The following is a 14,601-nucleotide window of genomic DNA, read 5'->3' as shown; positions in this document are numbered from 1 at the left end:
TTGCCAGCCAACTCACCTGACCTGAACCCTTACAGAGAATCTATAGGGTACTGTGAAGAGGAAGAAGGCAGACACATTTCTCTCCATCTCCTCCCCTTGCCTTCCCTGCTTGCTCTCTCGTCTAGTCTATTGTCTAATACTTCTGAGAGACTCTCTCTGCACTGTTGAAAATCATGGATTTGTTCAACTGGTCTCTTAACGCAATTGACACCATCTACTCGACGAGAAGCTTGGGTTCAGGGGAACCTGACTGCCCTGCCGGAACGTTAGCAGCTGGCTACACAATGGAGACGTGGGAGAGGTGTCAGGTCGTATGTCTGGCGGATCTTTCCGTGGAGGACATTGAAGACATCTACCTATTCGGAACCATGATAACAGGTCTTCTGCTGATTGGACTAGGCTTTGCCCTGGGTTATCGAAAAATTCAGAAAACAAGAACAGCTGTCCAAAGCCTCACAAGGCTGACCGTCATGACTGAAGCAGTGGGCAGAGTGGTCAGCACTGAGACTGAGACTATTAACTGCAAAAGACTGCTTTTTAAGTTATCTTCCTGATGTATCCGAATTCCTTAGCATATCCAAAACCTCAGAACAACTTGATGATGTAACAGAAACTATGGACTCTCTCTTTTCTAGCACTTTAAATACAGTTGATCCTTTACGCTTAAGGAAGGTTAAGGAAAACAGTTTGACACCATGGTATAATGAGCATACTCACACCCTAAAGAGAGCAGCCCGAAAAATGGAGCGCAGCTGGAGGAAAACAAAACTAGAGGTATTTCGTATTGCTTGGCGGGAAAGTAGCATATCCTACAGAAAAGCATTAAAAACTGCTAGATCTGATTACTTTTCTTCTCTTTTAGAAGAAAACAAACATAACCCCAGGTATTTATTCAATACAGTGGCTCAATTAACGAAAAATAAAGCCTCAACAAGTGTTGACATTTCCCAACATCACAGCAGTAATGACTTTACGAACTACTTCTAAAATCGATACTATTAGAGATAAAATTGCAACCATTCAGCCGTCAGCTACATTATCACATCAGACAGTGCACTATAGACCCCCTGAGGAACAGTTCCACTCATTCTCTACTATAGGAGAGGAAGAATTGTATAAACTTGTTAAATCATCTAAACCAACAACATGTATGTTAGACCCTATACCATCTAAGCTCTTAAAAGAGGTGCTTCCAGAAGTCATAGATCCTCGTGACTATTATTAATTCCTCATTGTCATTAGGATATGTCCCCAAAAACTTCAAAAAAACATCAAAACATCAAAAAAACACAACTTGACCCCAAAGAACTAGTTAATTATAGACATATCTCAAATCTCCCTTTTCTATTCAAGATACTAGAAAAGGTGGTATCCTCACAATTATATTCCTTCTTAGAGAAAAATGGTATATGTGAGGATTTCCAGTCAGGATTTTGACCGTATCATAGTACTGAAACTGCTCTCCTTAGAGTTACAAATGATCTGCTCTTATCATCTGATCGTGGGTGTATCTCTCTATTAGTTTTATTGGATCTTAGTGCTGCGTTTGACACAATTGACCACAACATTCTTTTGCATAGACTTGAACACTTTGTTGGCATCAGTGGAAGTGCATTAGCATGGTTTAAATCGTACTTATATGACCGCCATCAGTTCGTAGCAGTGAATGAAGTTGTATCATATCGATCACAGGTGAGTATGGAGTACCTCAAGGCTCAGTACTAGGGCCGCTACTCTTCACGTTTTATATGTTACCCTTGGGAGATATCATCAGGAAACATGGTGTTAGCTTTCACTGTTATGCTGATGATACTCAGCTCTATATTTCCTCGCAGCCCGGTGAAACACACCAATTTGAAAAACTAATGGAACACATAGTCAATATAAAAAACTGGATGATGAGTAATTTCTTACTGCTAAATTTTGAAAAAACAGAGGAGTTAATTATAGGACCTAAAAACTCTGCATGTAATAACTTAGAACACCGTCTAAGACTTGATGGCTGCTCTGTCAATTTTTCGTCATCAGTGAGGAACCTAGGTGTGCTATTTGATCGCAATCTTTCCTTAGAAAGCCACGTTTCTAGCATTTGTAAAACTGCATTTTTCCATCTCAAAAATATATCTAAATTACGACCTATGCTCTCAATGTCAAGAAATGTTATTGCATGCATTTATGACCTCAAGGTTAGATTATTGTAATGCTTTAATGGGTGGTTGTTCTGCATGCTTAGTAAACAAACTACAGCTAGCCCAAGGGTTCTTACTAGAACCAGGAAGTATGACCATATTAGCCCGGTCCTGTCACACTGCACTGGCTCCCTATCAAACATCATATAGATTTTAAAATATTGCTTATTACTTATAAAGCCCTTTATAGTTTAGCACTTCAGTATTTGAATGATCTCCTGTTACATTATAATCCTCCACGTCCACTGCGTTCTCAAATCTCAAGCAATTTGATAATACCTAGAATATCAAAATCAACTGCGGGCAGCAGATCCTTTTTCCTATTTGGTGACTAAACTCTGGAATAACCTACCTAACACTGTTCTGGAGGCAGACACACTCTTGCAGTTTAAATCTAGATTAAAGACTCAGCTCTTTAACCTGGTTTACACATAACATACTAATTTGCTTTTAATATCCAAATCCGTTAAAGGATTTTTAGGCTGCATTAATTAGGGAACATTTTCCATAACACCCAATTTAGAGCAAGCCATACTACTAGCAATTCGAGGCAATTGACATGCCACTGAAGTCGGGGTCCCATCCAGGAGCCTGACGGAATATGCCCGTTGCACATGGCACCCCAGCCCATGGCAGAGAAAAGAGAACCTCTGCACAGGGGAGAGTTTGCTCTTTTCTGAGTTGACCTGAAGACCCAGCCGGGCGAGGTGTCTGAGCACCAGATCCCTGTGCTCACACAACCGCGCTTGAGAGAAAACAATGATTACAGAAAACAATGAATACAGACCAGTGGCTTTAACTTCTGTTGTCATGAAATGCTTTGAAAAGTACATAGTATCCATATTGAAATCTGAAGTCAACACTGAACTAGATCCACTCCAATTTGCTTATAGGCAAGGGAGGAGTACAGATGATGCAATTAATAGCATCACTCACCTAACTCTCAAACACTTGGAGGATCCGAAGGCCTATGCACGCCTTCTGTTTATTGATTTTAGTTCGGCTTTAATACTCTACGGCCTCATCTGCTCTTACAGAAAATGACTAAGATGACTGTTAATTCGTCTATTATTAAATGGTTTTATTCTTTCCTAACAGATAGACTCCAAAATGTTAGGATTAACGATACATCTTCTGAATCTAAATGTATCAGTACAGGGGCACCTCAGGGTTGTGTTAGTTCACCAGTCCTGTTCACTCTTTATACTAATGACTGTACTAATAGTCTTCCGGGAAACCTGTTTTTAAAATTTTCTGACGACACTGCCATTCTCAGTTTGCTTCACCAGAATTCAGACCCATCACTGTATTTTTCAGAGGTTAAACAATTTGTTAGGTGGTGTGACGAGAACAATCTCACCATTAACATTTATAAAACTGAGGAGATGGTGTTTGACCCTCGGTCGGTGGGGGATCATACCCCCTTGTCTATTCATAGGAAGGAGATCAAACAGGTCACCTCATACAGGTATCTGGGTATCCACCTGGATAACCTTTTAAGCTGGAGGGACCATGTATATTATGTTTGTTCCCGTTTACAGCAAAGACTGTATTTTTTTATGCAGATTAAGATGTGTTTATATTCTGTCAAGCTGTGATGGAGAGTGTTATTAGGTATGGGATGAACCCATGGTTCGGCAATCTCTCCACACAGTCTAAGTCAAAGTTGCAGTGCCTGGTACAGACTGCTATGAAGGTTTTGGGGAGGACTGAAAAGTTCTCCCTTCAGTCCATCTCAGAGCAATCTGTACTTAGGCAGGTGCGGAGAGTATTGCTGGACCCGTCCCACATCCTCAATATAGAATATGAGCTCTTGCCTTCTGGCAGAAGATAAAGAATACCTAAAACTAAGCTGAATCGTTTTAAATTTTCCTTCGTACCATCAAAATTTTAAATCAAAATTTTAATTAGAGTTGTATGATTTGCAAAAGATAGGTCTAAGAAGTGTGCAATAACTTGGTGTGTTTATGTGTATATATATATATATATATATATATATATATATATATATATTATTTATTTATTTTTTCTGTAATGGCAGCTGCTTTTATGCACTATGCATTTTTGAGTCCATGACAAATTTCCCCTAGGGGACAATAAAGTATATTCTATTCTATTCTATTCTATTCTAGAATCAGCCAGTCTACGAGGTAGTTGAGGATAGAGACACCTTGTTCCCTGAGAGGAGCCAGGGCTCCCTCCGCAACTTTCGTATAGACGCGGGGAGACAGGGCTAACCTGAATGGAAGAACCTTGTACTGAAATGCCTGCCCCTCGAAAGCAAGCCGAAGAAACGGTCTGTGTTGAGGAAGAATGGAGACATGAAAGTATGTGTCCTTCAGATCGATTGCTGCAAACCAATCCAACGGACGAATGCATTCGAAAATGTGCTTGGGCGTTAGCATCTTGAATGGGAGTCTGTGCAGAGCTCGGTTCTAGGCACGCAAGTCCAGGATTGGCCTTAACCCACCTGTTTTCTTGGTTACTATGAAGTAAGGGCTGTAAAAGCCGGACTACATGTCGGCTGGAGTGACCGGCTCTATCAATCCCTTTGCCAGCAGGGTCATGACCTCTGCGCGCATGACAGCTCCGGATGAGCTAGCGGGACGGACTGGGAAGCTCTAGCCAGGGGGGCGCCCTCAGTGACGGGCATCCTGGGAGACCGGGAAGTTGAGGAGCTGAGCCCGATCAGACTCCCTTATGTTTGCCAGGTTCAGCCATAGGTGGCGCTCCTGGACCACCAAAGTGGACATCACCTGACCCAAGGAGCACGCCTCCTGCAAAAACCCGTGTCAGCACTGCCCCTGTACAGCTGCTTGAGCAGCTTCGCCTGGTATACCTGAAGGGAGGCCATGGCGTGCAGGGTAGAAGCGGACTGGTCCGCAGCTCTGTAAGCCTGGGCCACAAGCGTGGATGAGTACTTACAGGCCTTGGAGGGCAGCTTGGGACCACCAAGCCATGCAGAGGCGCTCTGTGGACACAGTTGCATCGCAACACTATGCTCCACTTTACTTATAAAGCCCTGAATGGTTTAGTACCTTAGTATTTGAATGAGCTCCTTTTACATTATACTCCTCTATGTCCACTACATTCTCAAAACTCAGGCAATTTGGTAATACCTAGAATATCAAAATCAACTGCGGGCGGCAGATCCTTTTCCTATATGGCGCCTAAACTCTGGAATAACCTACCCAACATTGTTCCAGATCCAGTCTGTATCCAGATCAGAGGGTCACTGCAGTCACCTGGATCCAGTACGTATCCAGACCAGATGGTGGATCAGTACCTAGAAAGGACCTCTACAGCCCTGAAAGACAGCGGAGACCAGGACAACTAGAGCCCAAATACAGATCCCCCGTAAAGACCTTGTATCAGAGGACCACCAGGACAAGACCACAGGAAACAGATGATTCTTCTGCACAATCTGACTTTGCTGCAGCCTGGAATTGAACTACTGGTTTCGTCTGGTCAGAGGAGAACTGACCCCAACTGAGCCTGGTTTCTCCCAAGGTTTTTTTCTCCATTCTGTCACCGATGGAGTTTCGGTTCCTTGCCGCTGTCACCTCTAGCTTGCATAGTTGGGGTCACTTCATCTACAGCGATATCGTTGACTTGATTGCAAATAAATGCACAGACACTATTTAACTGAACAGAGATGACATCACTGAATTCAATGATGAACTGCCTTTAACTGTCATTTTGCATTATTGACACACTGTTTTCCTAATGAATGTTGTTCAGTTGCTTTGACGCAATGTATTTTGTTTAAAGCGCTAAATAAATAAAGGTGACTTGACTTAACTTGACTGGGGGAATCCCAGCATACCCCTTGGCCGTTCCGCTATCTAGGGCAGTGTAGGTGGAGAAAGTACCAGAATGGTTTCAGGCAGTTAAAGATGCCTTCCATGAACTGGTCCCTTCCTGGTGCACTTCCGGAAAGAAAGGAACCAGAGGGGGTTGTTGGCAGTCAACACGAGCAGCCCCCAGGAACCAATCATCCAGCCTCGAGTGCTCGGGACAGGGTGGAGGATTCTTCACTGCCCAGGAAAGCACGGCCATCAGCTTGGGATCGGACTCGGACAACCCTGGCACTCCAGAGGGAGGCAACGCAGCCGATTTCTCATCTGCCGAGGACTCAAGCCCGCCTTGTGATGCGGAGATCGACATAAGGTCCTCCTCCCGAGCCCCGAATGAGATGTCAGGAGCCTGAGAGGGTACAGCAAACTCATCTGGAAACTCAACCGACTGTGGCGTTTGTGAGGGGGTTATGGCATGAGGAGGCTGGCTCATCGGGGAAGTCCACACGGTAACCCTCAAATCACCCTGGCCACCAGCCGAAGTAGCCCTCTTATGAGAAGAGGAGTTAGAACGGGGTGTGGCAGAGGGGACTCAATCAGTGATGCACGGGTCAATGTATAAACAACTCACACCCGACCAATGTTTTCAACTAACCCGCACGCAACTCGGACAGCAAAAAAAAGAAAATAAAAGTAAATGCGTCGCCACTTTATATATTATAATTACTTAAATAGGCTTTATCCTACAGGATAATAAGCGTTATGACCGCACACATAAGGCTTGCCACAAAGTACCGGTTAAAGTAATGATTATGCATGTGTCTAAATTAGCAAGGAGACATTTAATTGTTTAGTAATAAACTGTTGTTTTCTGTGTCGCTGCTAAGATTTTTTTCTGTGGTACTCACATGCACCATGTCGCTTCACGTCGTATTCTCCACCATGTCCCGCAGAAAAAAGCTCTCTCTGCTTCGTCATCTACATGTCTTAATCAAGAGTATGCCGCGGTCCATTCGCTATTAAATTTGCATATCCGAGTATTTATTAGGCAGGGTCGAATGAAAAAGTGGGACAGATGCTCAATTTGCGTGAGGCGGGACAAATGGTAAAATTGCTATAAAGTTATATTTCAAAATTGTGTATAGTACTATATAAATTAAACCACAAGACATAGCAGGTGTAGTGTTCCTAGTGTTTTGGTGTTCAGATTAGTTTTTCAAATGCCTGCTTTAATCTTTAGTACTAAATGTTCACACTGCCATTTTTGTAAGTAATCATATCAGATCCATTCATTCTGTTTATTGGTTCTTTTAATAATGATAATGGTCAGCATTACAGCATGAGACAGTTGCTGACATTGTGGAGCAAAATGATGGCAAAATGAAGAGGATGGCTCTCCTGCTGAGGCACACAGCAGAAGATACACTGTTGTTCAGAATTCCATGTGTGGATTAATGAGTGAATTCAGTCAGTTGTGGACAATTCTGCACTTTGTGTGTGATTTTACATGTCGCGTACTCCGTTACGAAAGAAACTTGAAATACGACCTGATTATACAGGTCAAGACACATTTCCATAGATCAGATTTGAATTGAATTTCAGACCTTATATCTATGTAGGATATAGTGACATTGATTATCACTACTGGGATGTATAGCCTAGTTCCAGTTCTACCAGGAAGTGACGATTTTGTTCTCTTTTGACTCGTTGGATGGAAACGGTGCTTATTCGCAAATGTTTTATGCAGTATTTAAATTTTAAATTTTGTGCATAAGTAAAAATTTGCAACTTTGGATGGAAACCTGGTTACTGTGTTTCTAAACCTGCTCAATCAGTGGCCAAATGCACATGATTGCATTACTCCTATTAAGCTACATGACAAAAGCATACAAACTTGCTATGAGGTTGTGTCAGGTTCAGTACGTCATCTCACCTAAAGATATATTTTATGAAGAGATGATAATAAACTTTGTGACTCTGGAATGGTTTTTGTGTGGAATTTGGTTTAGGTTAGATTTTGGTTTTAGCTCATATCACCAGCAAACTTACACTCATTTACATCCTTCTCTTTACTCTCTGAGGCATAAGTCTCAAAACTCATCCTTTCTAATCGACAATATTTAACTCAATATTTACAACTTGCCCGCTTGATCCTATTCCATCTCATCTCCTTCAAGCCATTTCTCCTGCAGTTGTACCTGCACTCACTCACATCATCAACACTTCCCTCCACACTGGTGTTTTTCCCTCATCATTTAGACAGGCACGTATAACTCCACTACTTAAGAAACCCAACCTCAACCCATCTCTTTTAGAGAACTACAGACCAGTTTCCCTTCTTCCTTTTATTGCAAAAACACTTGAAGGAGCTGTGTTCAAACAAGTCTCTACATTTCTCACACACAACAATCTCCTTGACAGCAACCAATCTGGCTTCAGAAGTGGACATTCAACTGAGACGGCCTTGCTCTCAGTTGTTGAAGCTCTAAGACTGGCAAGAGCAGAATCCAAATCTTCAGTACTTATCCTGCTTGATCTATCCGCTGCTTTTGATACGGTTAACCACCAGATCCTAAAATTCAAGGCATTGATGTTTGCCTACAAAACTACCACTGGCTCTGCACCCATTTACCTAAATTCGTTACTTCAGACTTATGTGCCTCTAGAAGCTTGCGTTCTGCAAGTGACCGTCGCTTGATTGTTCATCCCAAAGAAGCACAAAGTCACTTTTACGGACTTTTAAATTAAATATTCCCTTCTGGTGGAATGAACTCCCCAACTCAATCCGAGCAGCTGAGTCCTTAGCCATCTTCAAGAATCGGCTTAAAACACATCTCTTCCATCTTTATTTGACCCTCTAACTTTAAGGGCCCTATCCTGCACCCAGCGCAATTGACTTTGTACACCGACGCATATGTCATTCCTATTTTGCACCCGCGCAAAGCGCGCTTTTCCCTCCACCGAAGCACGTCGCTAAACTAGTGAATGAACTTGCGCTCCCTGGGCGGTTCAGCGCAAAAAAGGAGGCGTGTTCCGGCGCAAACAATCCCTGGTGCTATTTTGCTGTTCCATTAAACAATTGCGCCACTGACCAGAAAAAACCTAGTCTAAAGTCAGTGGCGCGTTGCGCGTTGTTCATTATGCTATTTTAAGGGTGCATGCTTGACCATAATGTATAGCGTGCACAACGCGCATACACTTTGCTCATGTAATCTACACAGATTCAACAGTTATTTTTGCAAATCATAAATTGTTACACTAAAAAAAATATTAACACATGAGATGACAGAAATCATTGTGGTGTATTTTGGGTGGGTTTCTCCCATCCCCATACAACACAATTTCTCTGTCTTTCACTGCTCTTACAAGAACATCAGTCTCCTCGGCTGTGAACCGCTCCTGGCGTGCGCCTGGTAAATACGCCATAATAATAGCAATCCATAATGGAACTTGCGCACCTGCTTTTAAAGGGAATGTTGGATGACGCTCTGATTGGTTTATTTCACGTTACGCCCAAACCACACCTATGAATAATGAAGCTGCTTCAGACCAACCCATTTTAGATTTGCGCCGGGCGCAAGAGCCATTTATCCCGCCGGAAAAATAGCAACAGCGCCAAGACCCGCCCACAAAGTTACTTGCGCTTCGCGCTTTGACACTTGCGTTTCAGATCGTTAAAATAGGGCCCTAACACTCACTATTCTAATTCTATTCTTTAAAAAATCTAACTACCTTTCTAATCTTTTTGTATTCTATTTTCTTTTCATTTATTATGCAATTGTATATGTATGTGTGTGTATGTGCAAAGACCTCTAACTAGCTTGCTCTATCCTTTTTTTTTTTTTTTTTATTAAAATTTTTTTTTGATTCTATCGGTTTTCTTTTTATTTATTATATGATTTAAAATCCCATGCTACGTGTACTGTGTTAACCTAACTGAGACTTGTTATAGCACTTATATATCATTGCTTTTTTGTTGTTGTTTTTGATTGCTTCCACTGTCTTCATCTGTAAGTCGCTTTGGATAAAAGCGTCTGCTAAATGAATAAATGTAATAAATGTAAAGTAAATAAATTACAAAGGTTTAATTGGCATCTTTATTTCAAAGGACCCGACCGACCACAACCCGAATATCATGGTTTTGCAGCGTAGTGTCACAAACAGAATGAGGCGATCCACCGGAAAAAAAGAATGAATGAAAGATTGGCGAAAGATAGTTTATTTGAATTTGGCGCTCACTCGTGACACGCTCTGACGCACCTGTCAGCTGATGGAGGCGGAGCTTATAGCGATCGCCTTTTCCTTTGTTTGTTTTATTTTTACATAGTGTTTTTTTATGTTGAATTTGAATGTATCTGCATGATTACCATCTGTTTGAGTGCAAATCAGCCCAAATCAGCTCGCTATTACTGTATGATCACGCTTATCAAAGTGAACGCGTCTATATGAATAGAGAGTGGATTATTTACTCTATGGCACATTTGTGTTATTACCATCTGTATAAGTGGCCATCAGCACATCAGCTCTTATTTGCATCGTAATTCATTGTAAATGCTGCATTTCAAGCAATCTCAGGATGTTCTGTAATTGGCAAACAAAGTTAAATCTTTTTTTTATTTTTCTTATTATTCTTATTTTTCTTACTCAAATTATTCTTATTGTATTTTTCTAGTGCTCAAATAAATCACTTATATGATGTCTAAGTTTCTTTCTAGTGTTTTATAATTGAAAAAAACTATGCACTGGTATGTTTACTGACTAAATAGTTTGTAGAAGCCTTCAATACTATTGGGAAATATATTTTCTTATATTTGGGGGGTGGAGGGTGTAGACCGTCTCAGAAAAATATTTGCATAATATTTGTCTCATTTTTCATTATATTTTATTCAGATTTGAAATAGAATGTGGCTTTCAACCCATTACTTTTCTAGATTGCTCCAGGACTCATTTCATGTATTTTTATATCAAATAAAACAAATATTTAAGTGTGGTAAAAAAAAAATTCAAGGCACTTCATTGTCTATAACTTTTAATATTTTTGAGCATTATCAAATCTGGTTGATAAAAAGTAAAGCCCAAAGGGTCTTATTTCCAAAGACACCAAAATTATGCATGTAACACACTGAAGTAGGAAACTATTACAATTATAAGTTAGGTAGAGCACTTTCTGCTGTGAGTCCCATAATGGGGGGTGCTGGCTAACAGGTTAAAGGCGCGTCTAATGAGGAGATTTCGAGCACTGCTCATGACCAATTAGCTGGTTGCTTGTCGTAGTAATCAAATCAAAACTCTGAAATGCCGTTTTTCCCGAAGCATTGGGAACTTCTAATAACTCCCCACACTCCCAACTTCTCCTGATGATCTGCATGGTCACCTGTATGCTAATGTGTATATATATATATATATATATATATATATATATGTGTTGTGTATTGTATATTACATACAATATTACATACAGTAGCCTATGTGTGCTATGTACGTATATGGGCATAACAAAAGGAGAGAAGCTAAAGAGCCCTAGCCCGATTTGTAAAAAAATAAAATAAAATAATAATAAAAAAAATAAAAGGCCAGAAGGCCCAGAATAACAAACTGCATCCACTGTTCATGTAATGCTGGGTTCTTGGGGAAGCTGAACACGGTAAACTTTCACTCACATCTAAAAATGCACTTATTTGGAGGCATTCTCGAATAAAACGATTTTGAAGCGCGTTGATGTGCACGGCCTCACTCTCCTCTGGTCAATGTGTGTGCACTGGGAGAAATGCTCATTTAAGGACTTCCGTTCTCATCTACGTCATTAGATCTACAATCGAAAAAAAAAACAGCAAAAAATTATACCAACTCGGAAGTAAGATTTTCAGCACAGAAATTCTCAGTTATTCTTCTTAATTATTGTTTACAACTTTGGCCATGTTTAGCATGAGAATCCATCTCTTTAACACTGTGAACAACTCTGAATAATAATTAATGCTAGAAAGCCTATGCATTTGGCAACTATTTTTTAAAATAAACCTTTATATTTAATTCATTTCAATTCAAATTTATTTTAACACTCATCTTGGGTGAGGGGGCAGGATAGTCTAGTGTTAGAAACAGAAGACAACGCATTAGTTTTGAACTCTTCTCATTTTAATTTTTTAATGTAGAGAGTGTTTTAACTTTTCAATTGATAACCTACCAACAATGCAAATATTATTTATTTTATATTTTAGAATAAGTACTCCACAATATAAATGTATTAGAATGAGTACAGTACATTATTATATTTGGCCTTTAAAACAAGACACAAACAATCTGAATACCTGGTGGGAGTGCCCAATGTAAACATTAAACATATGCTATTACCTATACTGTACTGTGGTACAGTTATGGAGGCCCTTCATAATGCAGAGGTCAACTGCTTGCTCTGCCAATAGTTAGAAATGGCCATTTATGCAGTAGCCCCATAGTATGCAGTGTTTCATAAACAGCTGTTTTACTAAATTCTAAAAAGGTGCAGTGCAGTCATGTATCGTGACTTTGCTGGTGATACACAGCCCTACTGATGACAATCTAAACTGGATTTTATTAATTGGAAATGTATTGGGTAAACCAATTAAGAGGGAACTGCGATAATCTTATTCGAGAGTAATGAAGGCATGAATAATTGTTTCAGTATCTTTACAACTGAGGGAGGACCAAAGATGAGAAACAGAGTTGAAATGAGGAAATGTCCTTGCTAATATGGGCTATAAAATTGAGCAAAGTGTCAAATGTCAATCTCAAATTTCAGACAGTTGGCGAAGGCCTAACCAAAGTAGATATAAGATGTTTGGGGCCAACTAAAAGATTTAGCTTTGTCAGGATTTAGTTTCAAAAAGTTAGATGCCATCCTTTTCTTCAGACTATGAATACAGCTGTTAATGGAAGAATATGGCAAAAAGAGAATGGGAGTTAATGTAGATTTGTGCATCTACATACGGATGGAAATGTAAGCCATGCTCCTGAATAATCTCACCTATGTGTAAAATACAGATTTAAAAAAGAAGTGGCCCAAGAACTGAGCCTTGGGGAACACCTTTGGAAACAGTTCAGGATTTTTGCTTAATAACTGAATTAAACTGTTTGCTAATGCTAACACAGGAATTCAGCCAATGGAAAGCACTGCTGGAATGCCAATGGGGATAAAGGAGAAGCAGCATCAAAGTTTTCAATAAAAACACAACGGACCAGTTATAACTGGTACGGAGTATGCTAATTACAGAAGGTCATTTACCAGCTTTAATAAAGCAGCTTCACTATTGTGTAGTTGGCAGTAGTGTTGCTTTAGTCAACGAAAATTAAGACTAAATATGGTCGTTAATGAACCTTGTTGTAACGTAAATGCTGGTCATGTGACGATCAATTAAATGTATGTTAAATGTGTATATATATATATATATATATATATATATATATATATTGCATATGTGTTGTTGGGGACATTTTCGTCGAATAGGGGGTAAAGTTGACACTTATTTTGGCCACAACTTTCTCTGTGTTTGAGCTAATGGAATGATTTTTGGTTTATTTTGACCCATAATTTGGGAAAATTCTTTGAAATTTTTCAAAAACTCAACGGTACACTGTGGGCAAATTCATAACCCTTTCGTTATGTTCATGGATGAAAACATCCACTAAATTAAACTGATGTAAAAATGTATCAGATAATTTTATTTATTTTTTTCAATTTTTTTTGCATAAATCTATTAATCAACTTCAGTCCTGATCAAAACTACCAAATTTAAAAAAAAAAATCCAAGATTTTAACTCTTTAATTACCAAGTTCATAAATTATGTCACTGATTTGGGGGGGGGACACACACAAAAATGCATATTTTCATTTTAAAAAGTGATTGTGAACTGGATATTATTTTACCTTTTATAACAGTCTTGGGCATGTCAAAGATTAGTATCAACATTGGCTTTGATGCGTTTTTTTTGTTTTGTGCAGCATTAGATTTTAATTTTTTCTCCCTCATTTGTTGTTGGTGGCTGTTTTTGTCCCATTGACTTCCATTATAACGACACAAAGCCATGACACCATATAATCATACATTCTTGATTGTTTGTGGCTTTCCCTGTTGGGAAGGGGTAAAATTTGTTATTTTTACAGTTGATCACTAGGTGGGACCATTAACCCTTTAGATAGGCCTGTGCAAAAAAAGGCTTAGTTTCTGACTTGTATATGAAAATAATTCATTTTGTGTATTTTTTCCCCTCAAATCAGTGACATCATTTATAAACTTGGCAATTAAAGAGTTAAAATTGGATTTAAAAAAACGTTTGGTAGTTTTGATCAGGACTGAAGTTGATTAATAGATTTATGCAAAAAAAAAAAAAATCTGAATCTGATCAATTTTACAGCAGTTTAATTGTGTAACGAAAGGGTAGTGAATTTGAACAATGCACAAGGGATATATTGGGTGGACGTAGAGACAAAAGTAATTAGGAAGGCTAGTTCTGACTGGATAATGTGAAGCATTTTGTATTGTTTTGTTATGTAGTGCTTGTTATTGTCTTTTGAATGTGTTTATGTGTTGCACATCTGTGTGCATATGTGCAGCTGAATACACACCAGGTTGTAGATG

At 39.5% G+C, this 14,601-nt stretch overlaps 1 protein-coding gene across 13 annotated transcripts in view; it reads right to left on the bottom strand.

The window, feature by feature from the left end:
• The window catches only part of hycc2 (hyccin PI4KA lipid kinase complex subunit 2), a 39,589-nt gene that overhangs the window by 17,192 nt on the left and 7,796 nt on the right, over positions 1 to 14,601 (bottom strand). For all 13 annotated transcript variants that reach the window (XM_052564622.1, XM_052564612.1, XM_052564623.1 and 10 more), the window contains one exon: positions 14,589 to 14,601. This exon is cut by the window's right edge. In XM_052564622.1, the coding sequence (XP_052420582.1) occupies positions 14,589 to 14,601 (13 nt within the window). The remainder of the gene's footprint in view (positions 1 to 14,588) is intronic.

This window comes from Carassius gibelio, chromosome B9, assembly GCF_023724105.1.
Source record: "Carassius gibelio isolate Cgi1373 ecotype wild population from Czech Republic chromosome B9, carGib1.2-hapl.c, whole genome shotgun sequence".
Classification (NCBI taxonomy): domain Eukaryota; kingdom Metazoa; phylum Chordata; class Actinopteri; order Cypriniformes; family Cyprinidae; genus Carassius; species Carassius gibelio.
This window is presented reverse-complemented; position numbering and strand designations above follow the sequence as displayed.